At 28.0% G+C, this 12,403-nt stretch overlaps 5 protein-coding genes across 5 annotated transcripts; 4 read left to right on the forward strand and 1 right to left on the reverse strand.

Annotated features, from left to right (window-relative positions):
* Positions 1 to 1,522: 1,522 nt before the first annotated feature.
* GO595_004024 (alpha-amylase) lies at positions 1,523 to 3,448 on the forward strand (the record flags this gene model as incomplete). Its single annotated transcript, XM_067917110.1, has 1 exon — positions 1,523 to 3,448. One exon carries the CDS (start codon positions 1,523 to 1,525, stop codon positions 3,446 to 3,448), a length of 1,926 nt encoding a protein of 641 aa, XP_067775919.1.
* A 443-nt stretch (positions 3,449 to 3,891) lies between these two features.
* GO595_004025 (uncharacterized protein) lies at positions 3,892 to 4,170 on the forward strand (the record flags this gene model as incomplete). The annotated part of the gene is made up of 1 exon (XM_067917111.1): positions 3,892 to 4,170. One exon carries the CDS (start codon positions 3,892 to 3,894, stop codon positions 4,168 to 4,170), a length of 279 nt encoding a protein of 92 aa, XP_067775920.1.
* Positions 4,171 to 4,594: 424 nt separating this feature from the next.
* On the reverse strand, positions 4,595 to 5,437 carry GO595_004026 (uncharacterized protein; the record flags this gene model as incomplete). Its single annotated transcript, XM_067917113.1, has 1 exon — positions 4,595 to 5,437. One exon carries the CDS (start codon positions 5,435 to 5,437, stop codon positions 4,595 to 4,597), a length of 843 nt encoding a protein of 280 aa, XP_067775921.1.
* Positions 5,438 to 5,537: 100 nt separating this feature from the next.
* GO595_004027 (uncharacterized protein) lies at positions 5,538 to 6,020 on the forward strand (the record flags this gene model as incomplete). The annotated part of the gene is made up of 1 exon (XM_067917114.1): positions 5,538 to 6,020. The coding sequence occupies one exon, from the start codon at positions 5,538 to 5,540 to the stop codon at positions 6,018 to 6,020; it is 483 nt and encodes a 160-aa protein (XP_067775922.1).
* Positions 6,021 to 6,172: 152 nt separating this feature from the next.
* Positions 6,173 to 8,479, forward strand: GO595_004028 (myosin heavy chain, embryonic smooth muscle isoform; the record flags this gene model as incomplete). Its single annotated transcript, XM_067917115.1, has 1 exon — positions 6,173 to 8,479. One exon carries the CDS (start codon positions 6,173 to 6,175, stop codon positions 8,477 to 8,479), a length of 2,307 nt encoding a protein of 768 aa, XP_067775923.1.
* Positions 8,480 to 12,403: the final 3,924 nt, after the last annotated feature.

A 12,403-nucleotide genomic window follows, 5' to 3' on the forward strand; every position in this document is an offset into this window, starting at 1 on the left:
TGTTCATTTCTTGATGAAATTACTTTATCTGATATTATTAAAATAGGAAATTATGCATTTTCTCGTTCTGGTATATTTAACATAACTATTCCAAAATCAACAATTCTTATTGGTATAGGACCATTTGTTGGATGTATTAATCTTCAAAATATTTTTTGTTTCTAAAGATAATAAAAAATATTCAAATTATAAAAATGATGGAGTACTTTATGATAAAAATATTTCGATTATCATAAGTTTTCCTGGTGGAAGAAATTCTATATTTGAAACGCCATACTCTGTTACTTCAATCGGAGATTTTTCATTTCAAGGATGCATGAATTTACAAGGGATTATTATTACAGAAAATGTTCAACACATTGGAGTGTATGCATTTTATAGTTGTATCAACATTAAATGTATATATTTTTTAGGACTATATGAACCAAATATTTCTTTTAAAAGCTTTTTCAAACTTTAAAAATAAAGTATTTACTTTATCTACATATCAAAACAAATCATTTGGAACTTTAGATATTTCAAAGGGATCAAATATAAAAGGATGTAATTTAAGGTTTAAAAAACAAAAACAAGAAAAAGAGTCTAATGAACCAAACACAAAAAATCCAAAGGGTTTTATCCAAAATAACATAAAAAATCTCACCAAAGTCAAAGAAAATGGAATTAGTAATTCAATGAAAATCATTTTTTCTATTTGCTTCTTAGTTTTTTTAGTAATAATTTCTTTATTACTTGTATATTATCTACATAAAAAATCTTTAAATAAAATAAATACGCTTCCAAGTGAAAATGTAGAATCTGGAGATTATTCTCAAGTCTTAAATGAAACAGTCGTTAAAAAATTTGATATAAATAACCTTCCAAACATTTCAGATGATCCATTTGCAGTTGATTTTGAGGAAAATAATTTCTTTGAACATAGAGTACTATAAATAAAACCAAAAGTTTAAGGATATTTATAAATTTTTTCTCAAAATATTCAAGTGTTCTCCTTAAGCTTTAAATTCATTAGTGTGAACTTAAAATTTTTTTTATATATTTATCCTACATTTTTCATCCATGTAACATTAAATAAAATGTATTTTTATTATTAAACTTTAATTAAGCCAGATAGAAGTCATATCTAACTTAAAATTAGCATTATTTGGATAGGTATTTTTTGCAATATCATTCAATCCATAAATTATTGATCTTTGAGAGTGTAAAAATAATATCACAAGAACAACATCACATGCTGTAAGTTCTTTGAGATATAATGTAAAGTGTCAATCAAAGGTGTTACCAACAACCAAAAGTTCCTTGATATCTCATAGTTTCAATATGGTAATGCATTAAACCTTGTTGATATCCCAAAGCATTTTCCATACCAAAGGAGACCATAGCTCCATTAGCGATGGGTTGAATGTGATACGACCATTGCCAGTTAACGTAGCTAATGATTGTGGTTTTGTGACATAATGTATAACGGTTTTAATTTAAATTTTCAATACAAAACGATCAAAAAATTATACACTTTTTAGGAATGCTAAAGATTGAACCTCCTTTTTGGTGGGCAGGTATGAAAGACAAAGAATGCCAGCTCATGATATATGGTGAAGGAATTTCAAAGTACACCAATATTGAAATAAGTAATCCAAATATTAAAATTTTAAGCATTGTCACATTAACCAGTCCAAACTACTTGATTATATACATTGACACATCGCTTTCAGGTCCATGCAAATTTACAATAAAGTTATCGTCCAATACAGAAATATCATTTGAAATCGAATATGAACTCAAACAAAGACAACATAGAGATAACCCCAAAGGGTTTAGTTCATCAGATGTTTTATATCTTATTATGGTTGATCGATTTTCCAAAGGGCGTAGTATTGATTATGGTGATCTAGAAATCCCTAAAAAAGAAGAAGAAGAAGAATCAAATGCCAACAGTGATGAAGCTAATGATGAGTCCGAAGAGCAAATAACAGAACAAGAAACATCAGAAAACATCAAAGAAGAATCCACGCCATTCCATGATCCAAACTTCCCTTCTATCCACAGCCAATACACTGTTAACAGGAATGATCCTGACTCACGTCATGGTGGTGACTTTCAAGGAATCATTGATCATCTTGATTATCTTTCCGATTTAGGTGTAACAGCTTTATGGCTTACACCTGTTTTTACTAATGATATGCCCGGAGGGTCATACCATGGATATGCTTCCACCGATTTTTATCACACTGATCCTCGGTTTGGCAGCATCAACGATTTTTGTTCACTTATCTCGTCAGCGCATCAAAAGGGCATCAAAATCGTCATGGACCAAGTGTTCAATCATTGCGGCTCTAAACATGTTTGGCGTATTGATACTCCTTCGCGTGATTGGTTTAACTTTCCTGATTCCAAAGTCCAAACCACGCATGAGATTCCTGTTCTTTTATCTCCATATTCAAGTGAGATCGATAAGCGCGAATTTAATGATGGTTTCTTTGTTGAGGCTATGCCTGATTTAAATCAACGTAATGTTCATCTTAAGAAATATCTTATTCAGAATAGTATTTGGTGGATAGAAAATTGTTGTCTTGATGGTATTCGTCAAGATACATATCCATATTGTGATCAATCTATGATGTGTGAATGGGTATCACATATTGAGGATGAATATCCTTGGTTTAATATAGTCGGAGAATGTTGGGTTGAGAATACATTAGGATCAGCATGTTGGCAACGCGGTAGTAATCACTTTAGTCCAATACGAAGTAATCTTCGTACTGTTATGGATTTTTCATTTACAAAACTTATCCATGACGCAACACATAATGAAACTGATCATGATAATGGCCTTTGGTTATTATATCGTCTCCTTAATTATGATTTTATTTATCCCGATATAAAACATGTTTTAAGATTTTTGGATAACCATGATACAAATCGATTCTTAATCGAAACACCAAAAGATCTTTTTGCTTATAAAATCGGGGTGACATTATTACTTACGTTACCAGGTATACCACAATTATATTACGGAACTGAGATTTTAATGTCCGGCGTAAAAAATATCTCCGATGGGTACGTTCGAAAAGATTTTCCTGGTGGATGGAAAACAGATAAAATAAATTGCTTCGATGAAAATGGAAGAAATGATTTACAAAATGAAGCATTCGATTTTATAAGAAATTTGTTGAAATGGAGAAAAGGTAAAAAAGTAATTGCAAAGGGAGAAATGAAACATTTTAGAGTAACAAATGGTATATACGTATACGAAAGAAAATATAAAAAAGATAAAGTGATTGTAATATGTAATGGAACAAGTGAAACAAAGAAAATGTTGTTAGAGAGATATAACGAGGTCTTAGGTGACGTGGAAAAGGCAACGGATGTAATTACAAAGAAAGTAATAGAGTTGAATGAAAAGGAACTTGTCTTGGAACCCAAACAATTACTAGTTTTGGAAATTTAATGAAAAAAATCGTTTTACATGAAATGAAAGTAGTAAAATGTTTTATCTTTGATCTGTTGAAAATTAAACTTTATAACAAATACACTCATCATTGGGCGAAAATAAGATAAAAAGAAGAATTTTATTATGTGTTAAAATATAGGTTTTGTTATGCACAAAAAAATATTATGTTAAATATCAATTTTATGCTTTTTTTTGAACCAGTTGAAACAAAGAATTGATTCAACTTTTTCAAATGTTTATTACATACTATCAATTTTTGAGAGTTGAAGTTGAATGAGATTTCGAATAATCTTTCGAAAAGTGCCCACGAAATTCATAACGAAGATTAGAAGCACTTTTGAATGCGTTTCAATTACTTTTGTGTGATTTGATCGGTCAAGATCAGAATTTTTGGCTTTTTAAATGGGGGTCAGGTTGTGGGAGGCATAAAGCTTTAACACATGTCTGCTCCTGTTTCAGACCTCATTTGCGAGCTTCATTATGATATAGAAAAATACTCATTTGACCAATGCAAATCTTTTATCCAAGAAACATTAAAATCAAGACCAAAAGTTGTCCTTGGACAAAAAGTTTTAAAGATTAATTTTAAGACAGGTTATCCTGACAAAAAGGGTGATCAACCATCTCTCCAAGAGCAAGTTATAAATTACTGCAAAGAATTAGGGTTCAATGCTCAACAAGATCAATATAACCATAAAGTTGTTCAAGTTAAACTCTAAATAAATAAAAACTTAAATTTAAAGAAATGTCAAATCATCCTTCTAAATAATAATTATTTGATTGATTAAATTCAATTAGATTTGAACTTCTATTTTCGAAAGTATAACTTCTGTGATTATCAACACCTTGAAGTCCTGATGTGGTTCACATTGCAAAGTGCCTTGGAACATTTTTAGATTAGATTTCGAAATCAGAAAATATCAAGAACCAAATAAGTTGTCATCAAGCTTAACTGATACAAAGATTTCATTGAAAATATGCAAATGAAAAACAAAAATTTTTATTTGATGATTTGATTCTAAAATCAAATGTTTCAATTTAAATTGTTTTGAATGCTTCGTGTGTGTGCGATTCTATAAACTTTACATTAAGTATAGTGTAAGGTTAAAATAATTGATCAAAAAACGAAATTTAAATCAAGGTTTATTGTTTGCTGATAATGAGTATGCCACTTATATCAAATCTTTTAAGGTAAATTGACAGGTTATTTATGTGATTTGTTCCAGTCATTACAAATTTGAAATATCTATAATATCCAGGATCTGAAACTTTGAAGGTTGCCACAGCGTCCTCCCTTTCAAGGTCTTTATTTGATGCCTGTGTATCAAGGTTTATCTTGAAATTACTTTTATCATTTGATCCATATAATGCCCATGAAGAAGGACCTCCTTGTGCCTTTTGGTTGAGTTTTGGTGGTCCCCATAATGTGTATGAAGTTAATTTAACCTTTAAAAAGTGTGGGAGTCCAATGATAATTGATGTATTTTGACTTGGAGAAGAGACAAAATAAGATGTTTCTTTGAAATCAAAGAGGTTAAGAATGTCGAATTCCTTCTTTGACGAAGGGTTGGAAGCCTCAGCAAATATCAAATTGTATTGTAATGGATTTAAATATTCTTGAGAACCACCAGATGTTGCAATCTTTTCTATAATATTCTCAACAATGAGGTCGGATTCATTTTGTGTTGAAGGAGATGCAATTGCTGATATATACTTTAGTAATTGTTCCTTAAAAAGTGTTGGAGTCAAAACTAAATTTGCGCGTAATTGAAGAAGAAGTTCATCTTGTCTGCGGATCCAACTTTTAAGAATATTAACAGCGAATTCATCTGGTAACCAAGTTGCATCTTGAACGAGCTTAATTTGATAGATGTCAAAATTCATAAAATTAATTGATTGGCATGCATTAGCTCCTTCTTCGACTGTCATTTCTTTCTTGACAACCTTACCGTTAATTTCCTTAAAGTTCTCGAAGTCAGAGCTCATGAGCAAAGTGCTAATCTGAACAAAGCTTGACAAATATGAGAAGACTTTTTTTGAAAAGAAAACGATCATAAATTGTGTACAGTAACCAAGCTAAAGGAAGATGAATGCAATGTATAAAATATATCAACCAACTCCACCAAAACAATACCCGCCTTCATCAATTCCTCCAAGGGGATGGAGGCCTCTCAGAAATCCAATTAGTTTACCTCAAAATAATACAGAAAAAACTCCAAGTTCACCTGTATTAAATGAAATGTTAACATTCGAGCCACACTTACCTGTCGTTGAACAACTTCGCGCTGCTGCTGAAAAAAATTTAATCAAAAATCAATTAGCAATAGAACATCAAGAAAGAATTGACTTTTTTAAGGCAATAGTTACACCTCCAGACACACTCGAAATTCCAAGTGATCCAGTAATAGAACAAATGCAACCGATTTCAATACATTGTGATCCATTAACACAAGAATTCACAGGAACAATGTTTTCAGTCAAAGAAACAGAACCAACACAACCAACTTCTGATGTTCAGGAAGATGAAGTTGTTTCAATGAGATTAATTAAGAATCCCAATCAGATGTGACAATGGCAATAAATGTTTTTGTTTTCCATCTATCTATAAAAATAGTTTTTTTTTAGTATTTCTTGTTTATCCTAATATAAAATTTTCTTCCAAATGAAGAGCCCGTTTATTTTTCAATAAAATACGTTGGGACCTTAACGTACTCACCGGGAATGAATGAAAAAAAGAACGCAAAGGAATCATTATTAACAAATAACAACTCAAATGCTGACACCCAGCAAAAAGAAGCTAGTGATAAAAGGAAAAGACATCGTAATCAAAAAGATCTTCCTAATGAAAAAAATCAAAACATAAAAAACACTAATGATATAAATAAAAAGAAAGAAGAAAACCAAAGAAAATCAAAAAACGAAGAAACAAGACAAAAAACAAATTCTTCAAACAATCAAAATAATGAAAAGAAAGGAAAACCACAGGAAAAAAGCAAACCATCACAAAATGAAAAGAAACAAAATGACAAAGGTATTAAAGTAATTCCAAAAGAAAATAACAAAATTCAGAATGAAAAAAAATTAGAAAAATCTCCACAACAGAACACTCCCAAAGATCAAAATGAAAGACGCCATGGGAAAACTTTAGGGTCAATCCCAAAACCCAATGAACAAGAACTAAAATCAAAAAATGCTGAAACAGAAAAAATTAGTTCTCGTCGCCCCAACAAAAATGCGACACTTCCTCCACCAAAAACAAATGATTCGCCCATGGACACATATCGCAGACGGAAAAACAAGATTTCAATTGATGAATATAATCCAGAGTCACCAACTCCAATCACAGAAGAGACATCTCTCGAAGCCATGAGGAACCTTGGGATTGAAAAAGAAGAGATCATTTTACCAAGACCACGAGAATTACATTCACTTGACAAAGAACTTCGTGAATTAGTTCTTGACCATGAAAAGAAACGAATTAATAAACTTATTGCCAAAATCAAACAAGAAAGGAAGCGAATAATTGAAGCAGCGCAAGATGAAGCAAAACGATCTGCAAATGCATCACCAGATTCATCTATGGAGAAAGAAAGGATTTCGATGATCAAAATGGAACAAGAACAGCTTCAAAAGATACAAAGTCGTCACAAACGAGAAGTAGAACAAATAATTGCCAACTTATTAACATATCAATTGATGCAAAAAGAAGCAGAAGAAAGAGACTTAGCGGAAGCAGAGAAACAAGAACGAATATCAGAAGAACGAAGGAAAAAGCGCGAAAATGATCAGAAAAGACATCTACAGCATTTACGCGAAATGGAAGAAAGGGAAAAAGAGAATCAGAAAAAAGAAAATGAAATGCGACAAGCGCAATATGAAAAAGAACAGAATCAAATGAAAATGCAACAACAACTTCGAGAAGAAAAAGTTCGTAAATTACGAGAACAAGAAAGAATGAAGAATGAAAAAGCAGAACAAAATCGTGAAGAATTACGGAAAAGAGAAAAAGTTAAACAAGATATGATACAAGAAAAGGAAAATCAAATGCAAAAACGAGAAGAAAGAAGATTACAAACACTTCGTGAAGAAAATGAGAAGAAAATGAAAGAGAAACAAATAGCTCAAGAGAAAAAGCAAAAACTTATTGAAGAAACGCGGAAAAACGAAAGAGAAATATTAGAAAATAAAAGACGTATTGTTGAAGACAAAGAAAAACAACGCGAAAAACAAATGCAACAATATAAAATTAGACAACAAGAAGAACGAGATCAATATCATAAGCAACAAGAAGATAAAATCAAAAGATATTCCGAAATGAGGGATACACTTGAACGAGAAATGATGGACAAAAAAGCAAAATCGATAACAACTAATGAGAAAATTGCTGAACGACTTCTCAAGCGCGAAAAAATGAATGAAGAAAGATCTACAAATGCACGTCTTCAAATCGGTAATATAGCTGAACGAAGACTTAAAAAAGAAGAAGAAATTCGACAAATGCAATTAAGGAGACAACAAAAAATGCATGAGCAACAATTAGAAAAAGAAAAATATATACAATTCGTGAATTATAATAAAGAAAAAGAAAGAGCTAAAAGATCAACATTGATTCGATTAAAAATGGAAGAAAAAGAAAGAAATGCAAAACATATCGAACGACAAAGACAAATAAAACTTGAAGAAATGAATAAAAGACTTCAAGAGAAAAGTGAACAAATCGAACAACAAAAATCAATGAAAGATAAAATTCATCAAATTAGAAAATATAAATTAGAGCAATTGGAAATAAAGAAAGAACAAATGAATGATCAATTAAATGAATTCTTGGTTAAAAATGTGGTTAATCAAGACGAATTAAGAAAGTTGGCTGATCAATATGATATAGATTTCGATGAGATACAGTCAAGAGTAAATCAAAGAAGAAGAAATACTAAGATAAGCCCTGAAAATACATCGAGATTAGGGGATAGTTTGCCGCCAGTAATAATTTCGCCAAAGCAAACAACGCCTCCTTTGAAGCCTCATTAAGAGAAAAAAACAAAATTTTATGTAAATAACATGTTATATTCTATTATTTTGTCACATAATTTTGTTTTATAAAGAATTAATTTGTTTATACAAGTTGAATACAAACAAATTTGTTTTCAGTATAGTCTTAAAATGTTACTTTTTAATACAAATCTTGCTATAATCTTATCTAAAATTGCAAGTGTTTAAAATTTTCATCTCAGAATAATTATTGGGTAACAACTCAATTGTTACAGGGAATACATTGATTTTTTATATAAATATATTTCAGGGATTACCTTCTTTGTAACTGTATCTCTTTTTGATTGTAATGTTTTTGAGCTGATTGTAAAGAAATCAAATTTGAGAAATCCAAATAATAACCTGTTAAATCAAGAAGAGCATCAACACCAAAAGTACCATAAGTAGTACCATTTGAGTATTTAGTTTCTACAAATTTGTTTTAACATATGAAATTTTTTGTGGAAAATTCATGCCTATCGTTGTCATTTTTACAATTTATAAAATCATTATTATTAGGAACTTTAATACTAAATATTCTTCCTGATTTCAACATATTTTCATTGTCAGTGGTATCATGAATTGATTTATTTAATCTGATAATCACAGGAATACCTTTTCCCCTTCAACAATATGATTTGTAACACTGTTAACAGTTTTGTTAATATTATAATTAATGTTCTGATATTAGCGAAATAAATATAACAAAATGTAAAGGTAATTTTTTATTATGCTTGCATGGATGTTTTATATGGCTGAAACGATTCATATTATCTTAATCTTTTGGGGTTTTTATATGACACTTTTGATTGACTTTTTGAATGGCACAAGTTTTCTGCATAAGTTGAAATGATTCCCAATCTTGAGCAATATATACAAAAATATCAAAAAATAGAAGACACTTTGCTTGCATTAGAAGAAAGTAACACAGAACAAACAGTTTGTTCAGTTTTAGAATTAATTGGTAATCAATTTATCATCTCATATCTACATGATATTATTCATTTGGTTTATTTTTCTTTCGTCAGAAAAGGAGAGAGTCCTAAAGTTTATTTAGATTTTTTAAAATTATTAAATAAAAGAGTAGAAGAAAAATTTCAAGTTCATTATAACATTATGAAAGTATTTGCATATTTTCTTTTTACAACAGAAACAAGTTTTGGTAATTATTTTCTTGAATATATGTTTGAGAATGAATTAGCTGACCCAATTATGTTAAAGAATCAAAAAAGAGCTTATTTTTCTCATAGAGAAATTGATCCAAATTTATATGCATATGCAGGTATAAATTTTAACGAATATAAAGATTTAATGAGAAATAATTGGGAACTTCATAAGAAACTTATACATGCTGGGGTTCATTGTTCAAGAATTGAAAATATAATTCGAAAAGATGAAGTTGAAGAGCTTCAAGAAATTTCATCACAATCTAATTTTAATTTCGATCAAACCTTAACTGGGTGTTATTTCGATAGATATTCTTCAATATATAAATATAATGGTTTATCGCTCATTCAAATTGCTGCATTTTTTGGATCAATTAAATGTTTTAAATTTTTATTATTAAATAATTCTTCATTAGATAATTTAGGAGGATATGCAGTTTTAGGTGGAAATGAAGAAATCATTCATTTATGTGAACAAAATCACGTATCATTTGAAGGTGCTTATAAGGAAGCAGTTATATTTCATCGAAATGATATATTTAATTATCTTTATGAAAATAAAATTGTTGAATTAAACAATATAACAAATTTAGGAATTGAATGTATTAAATATCATAATTATGCAATGTTACCCTTTTTAGAAGAAAAAGGAATGGAAATCAATACATATTATTTTACACAAGAAATATTAAAAAGTGGTAATATTTTTCTTTTTAAACACTATTTAGAAAAAATTCAAATACCAGATAATATTTTAAAAACTGTAGTATCATCAGGCAATATCGAAATTGTTAAATATGTTTTACAAAATAAATATATTCAATCTTACATCAATCAATTCAAATCTAGGAAGACTAATGCTGTTTAAATATTATTTTTTGTGTTGTTTATGAATTTTTCTAGAAGCATTTATTGTTGCATGTCAAAATGGATTTACTGATATATTTAAATTTCTATTAAAACAAGAAGAATTGGAAATTTCTGCTGAAATTTATTTATATATTCTGGAGTTTGTTTTTTTAATCAGGGATTTTATAAAAATAATTTATATTGATTTAATTTATTTAATACGCTTATTAGTTATGCTTTGCAAAATTACCATTTTGAAATCGTTAAATTAATTCTAAAGAAAAATTTATGTGACTTTACTAAAGAACATGTATAACAATTTAATTTGGATTTTATTTCTTTATTTTTACCCCAACAATTATATTGGCAACTAGAATTGGATTTGTTGAAATTGTAAAATTAATTCTTGAGCAAAAAGGTGTTGATGTTAACACATATACAGATAATAATTGTTTGATTTTTTTATCGATTTTTTAATTTTAAAATTTATTTAAATTATTTGAAACAGCACTTTACATAGCATCTAAAAATGGTTTTACTGATATTGTTAAAATACTTCTTGAGAAACCTGAAATTGATATTAATTTAAAGAATGCTTATTTTTTTTAATCCAAGTTTATTACAATTATAATTAGGAATTTGAATTAATTTTATTTAACACCTCTTATGATAGCATGTTTTAGATGTCATGTTGATGTTGTTGAATTACTTCTAAAACAAAAAAATATAGATATTAATTCATGTGATATTTATTTAAAGCATATAATATTTGTTTTTATAAAATTTAGTTTAAATATATTGTTTGGGATTTATTTTTATTAATTAGAACAGCATTAATTATGTCGTGCGGAAATACATATAAAGAAATCACCAAACAACTTTATTATGAAAAAAGTGTTGATTTAACAGAATTAAAAGTTAATACATTTTGTTCGATATTTATTACTAAAATTTGAAGTTTTTCAATTGTATATGAAGTTTAATTATTTAAATTAGAATACCCTATATTCAAGAATTTTGGGACAAATATGGTAAAATTGTAAAGATGTTACTTGAGCATAAAGAAATTAATATAAATACACAAGATATTTATTTTTGTTTATATAAAGTTCACTTAAAATATTTTGTGTTTCATTTTTATATTTGGATATTTTTCTAATGATTTGATACAGCTTTAATTAAATCATGTGAAAATTCTGATAGTAATATATTAAATTTACTTCTTGAATTTAAAGGCATTGATATAAATATTAAAAATGTTAGTAAAAATATTTTGAAGTTTTATAAAAATGTTTTGGATTACATAAAAATATTTGGAATTTATTTCAATTATGTCGTACTGCAATTATGAATGCAATAGAAAATGGATATATAGAAATATTCAAAATACTTCTTGAACAAAAAGGAATTGATATTAAAAATGAAGATATTAATTTGATTTTTATCAAGTTTACTTTAATAATATGATTTTTTAAAAACATTTTTGGAAATTATTCAAATAATTTAATACAGCACTTATGTTAGCAGCCAAAAATGGTCACGTAGAAATATTCAAAATCCTTCTTGAACAAAAAAGAATTGATATAAATAGCAAAAATAATTATTAAATTTATATGTTATTTAAATTAATAAATTAATATATCATAAAAATATTTATAAATTATTCAAACCATTCGAAACAGCACTAATTTTAGCAACTCAGAATTATCATATAGAAATAGTTAAATTACTTCTTGAACAAGAAGGAATTGATATTAATGCTAAAGATATTTATTTGTTTTATTTAATATTTATTTTAATAATTTTATATTTCAAAATAATATTTGGAAATTATTTAAATTGTTTCAAACAGCACTTATGTATGCATCTAATAATGGTCATACAGAAATAGTTAAATTACTTCTTGAAC

The sequence above is a fragment of the Histomonas meleagridis genome (genome assembly GCF_020186115.1).
Source record: "Histomonas meleagridis strain 2922-C6/04-10x chromosome Unknown contig_24, whole genome shotgun sequence".
Taxonomy (NCBI): Eukaryota; Parabasalia; order Tritrichomonadida; family Dientamoebidae; genus Histomonas; species Histomonas meleagridis.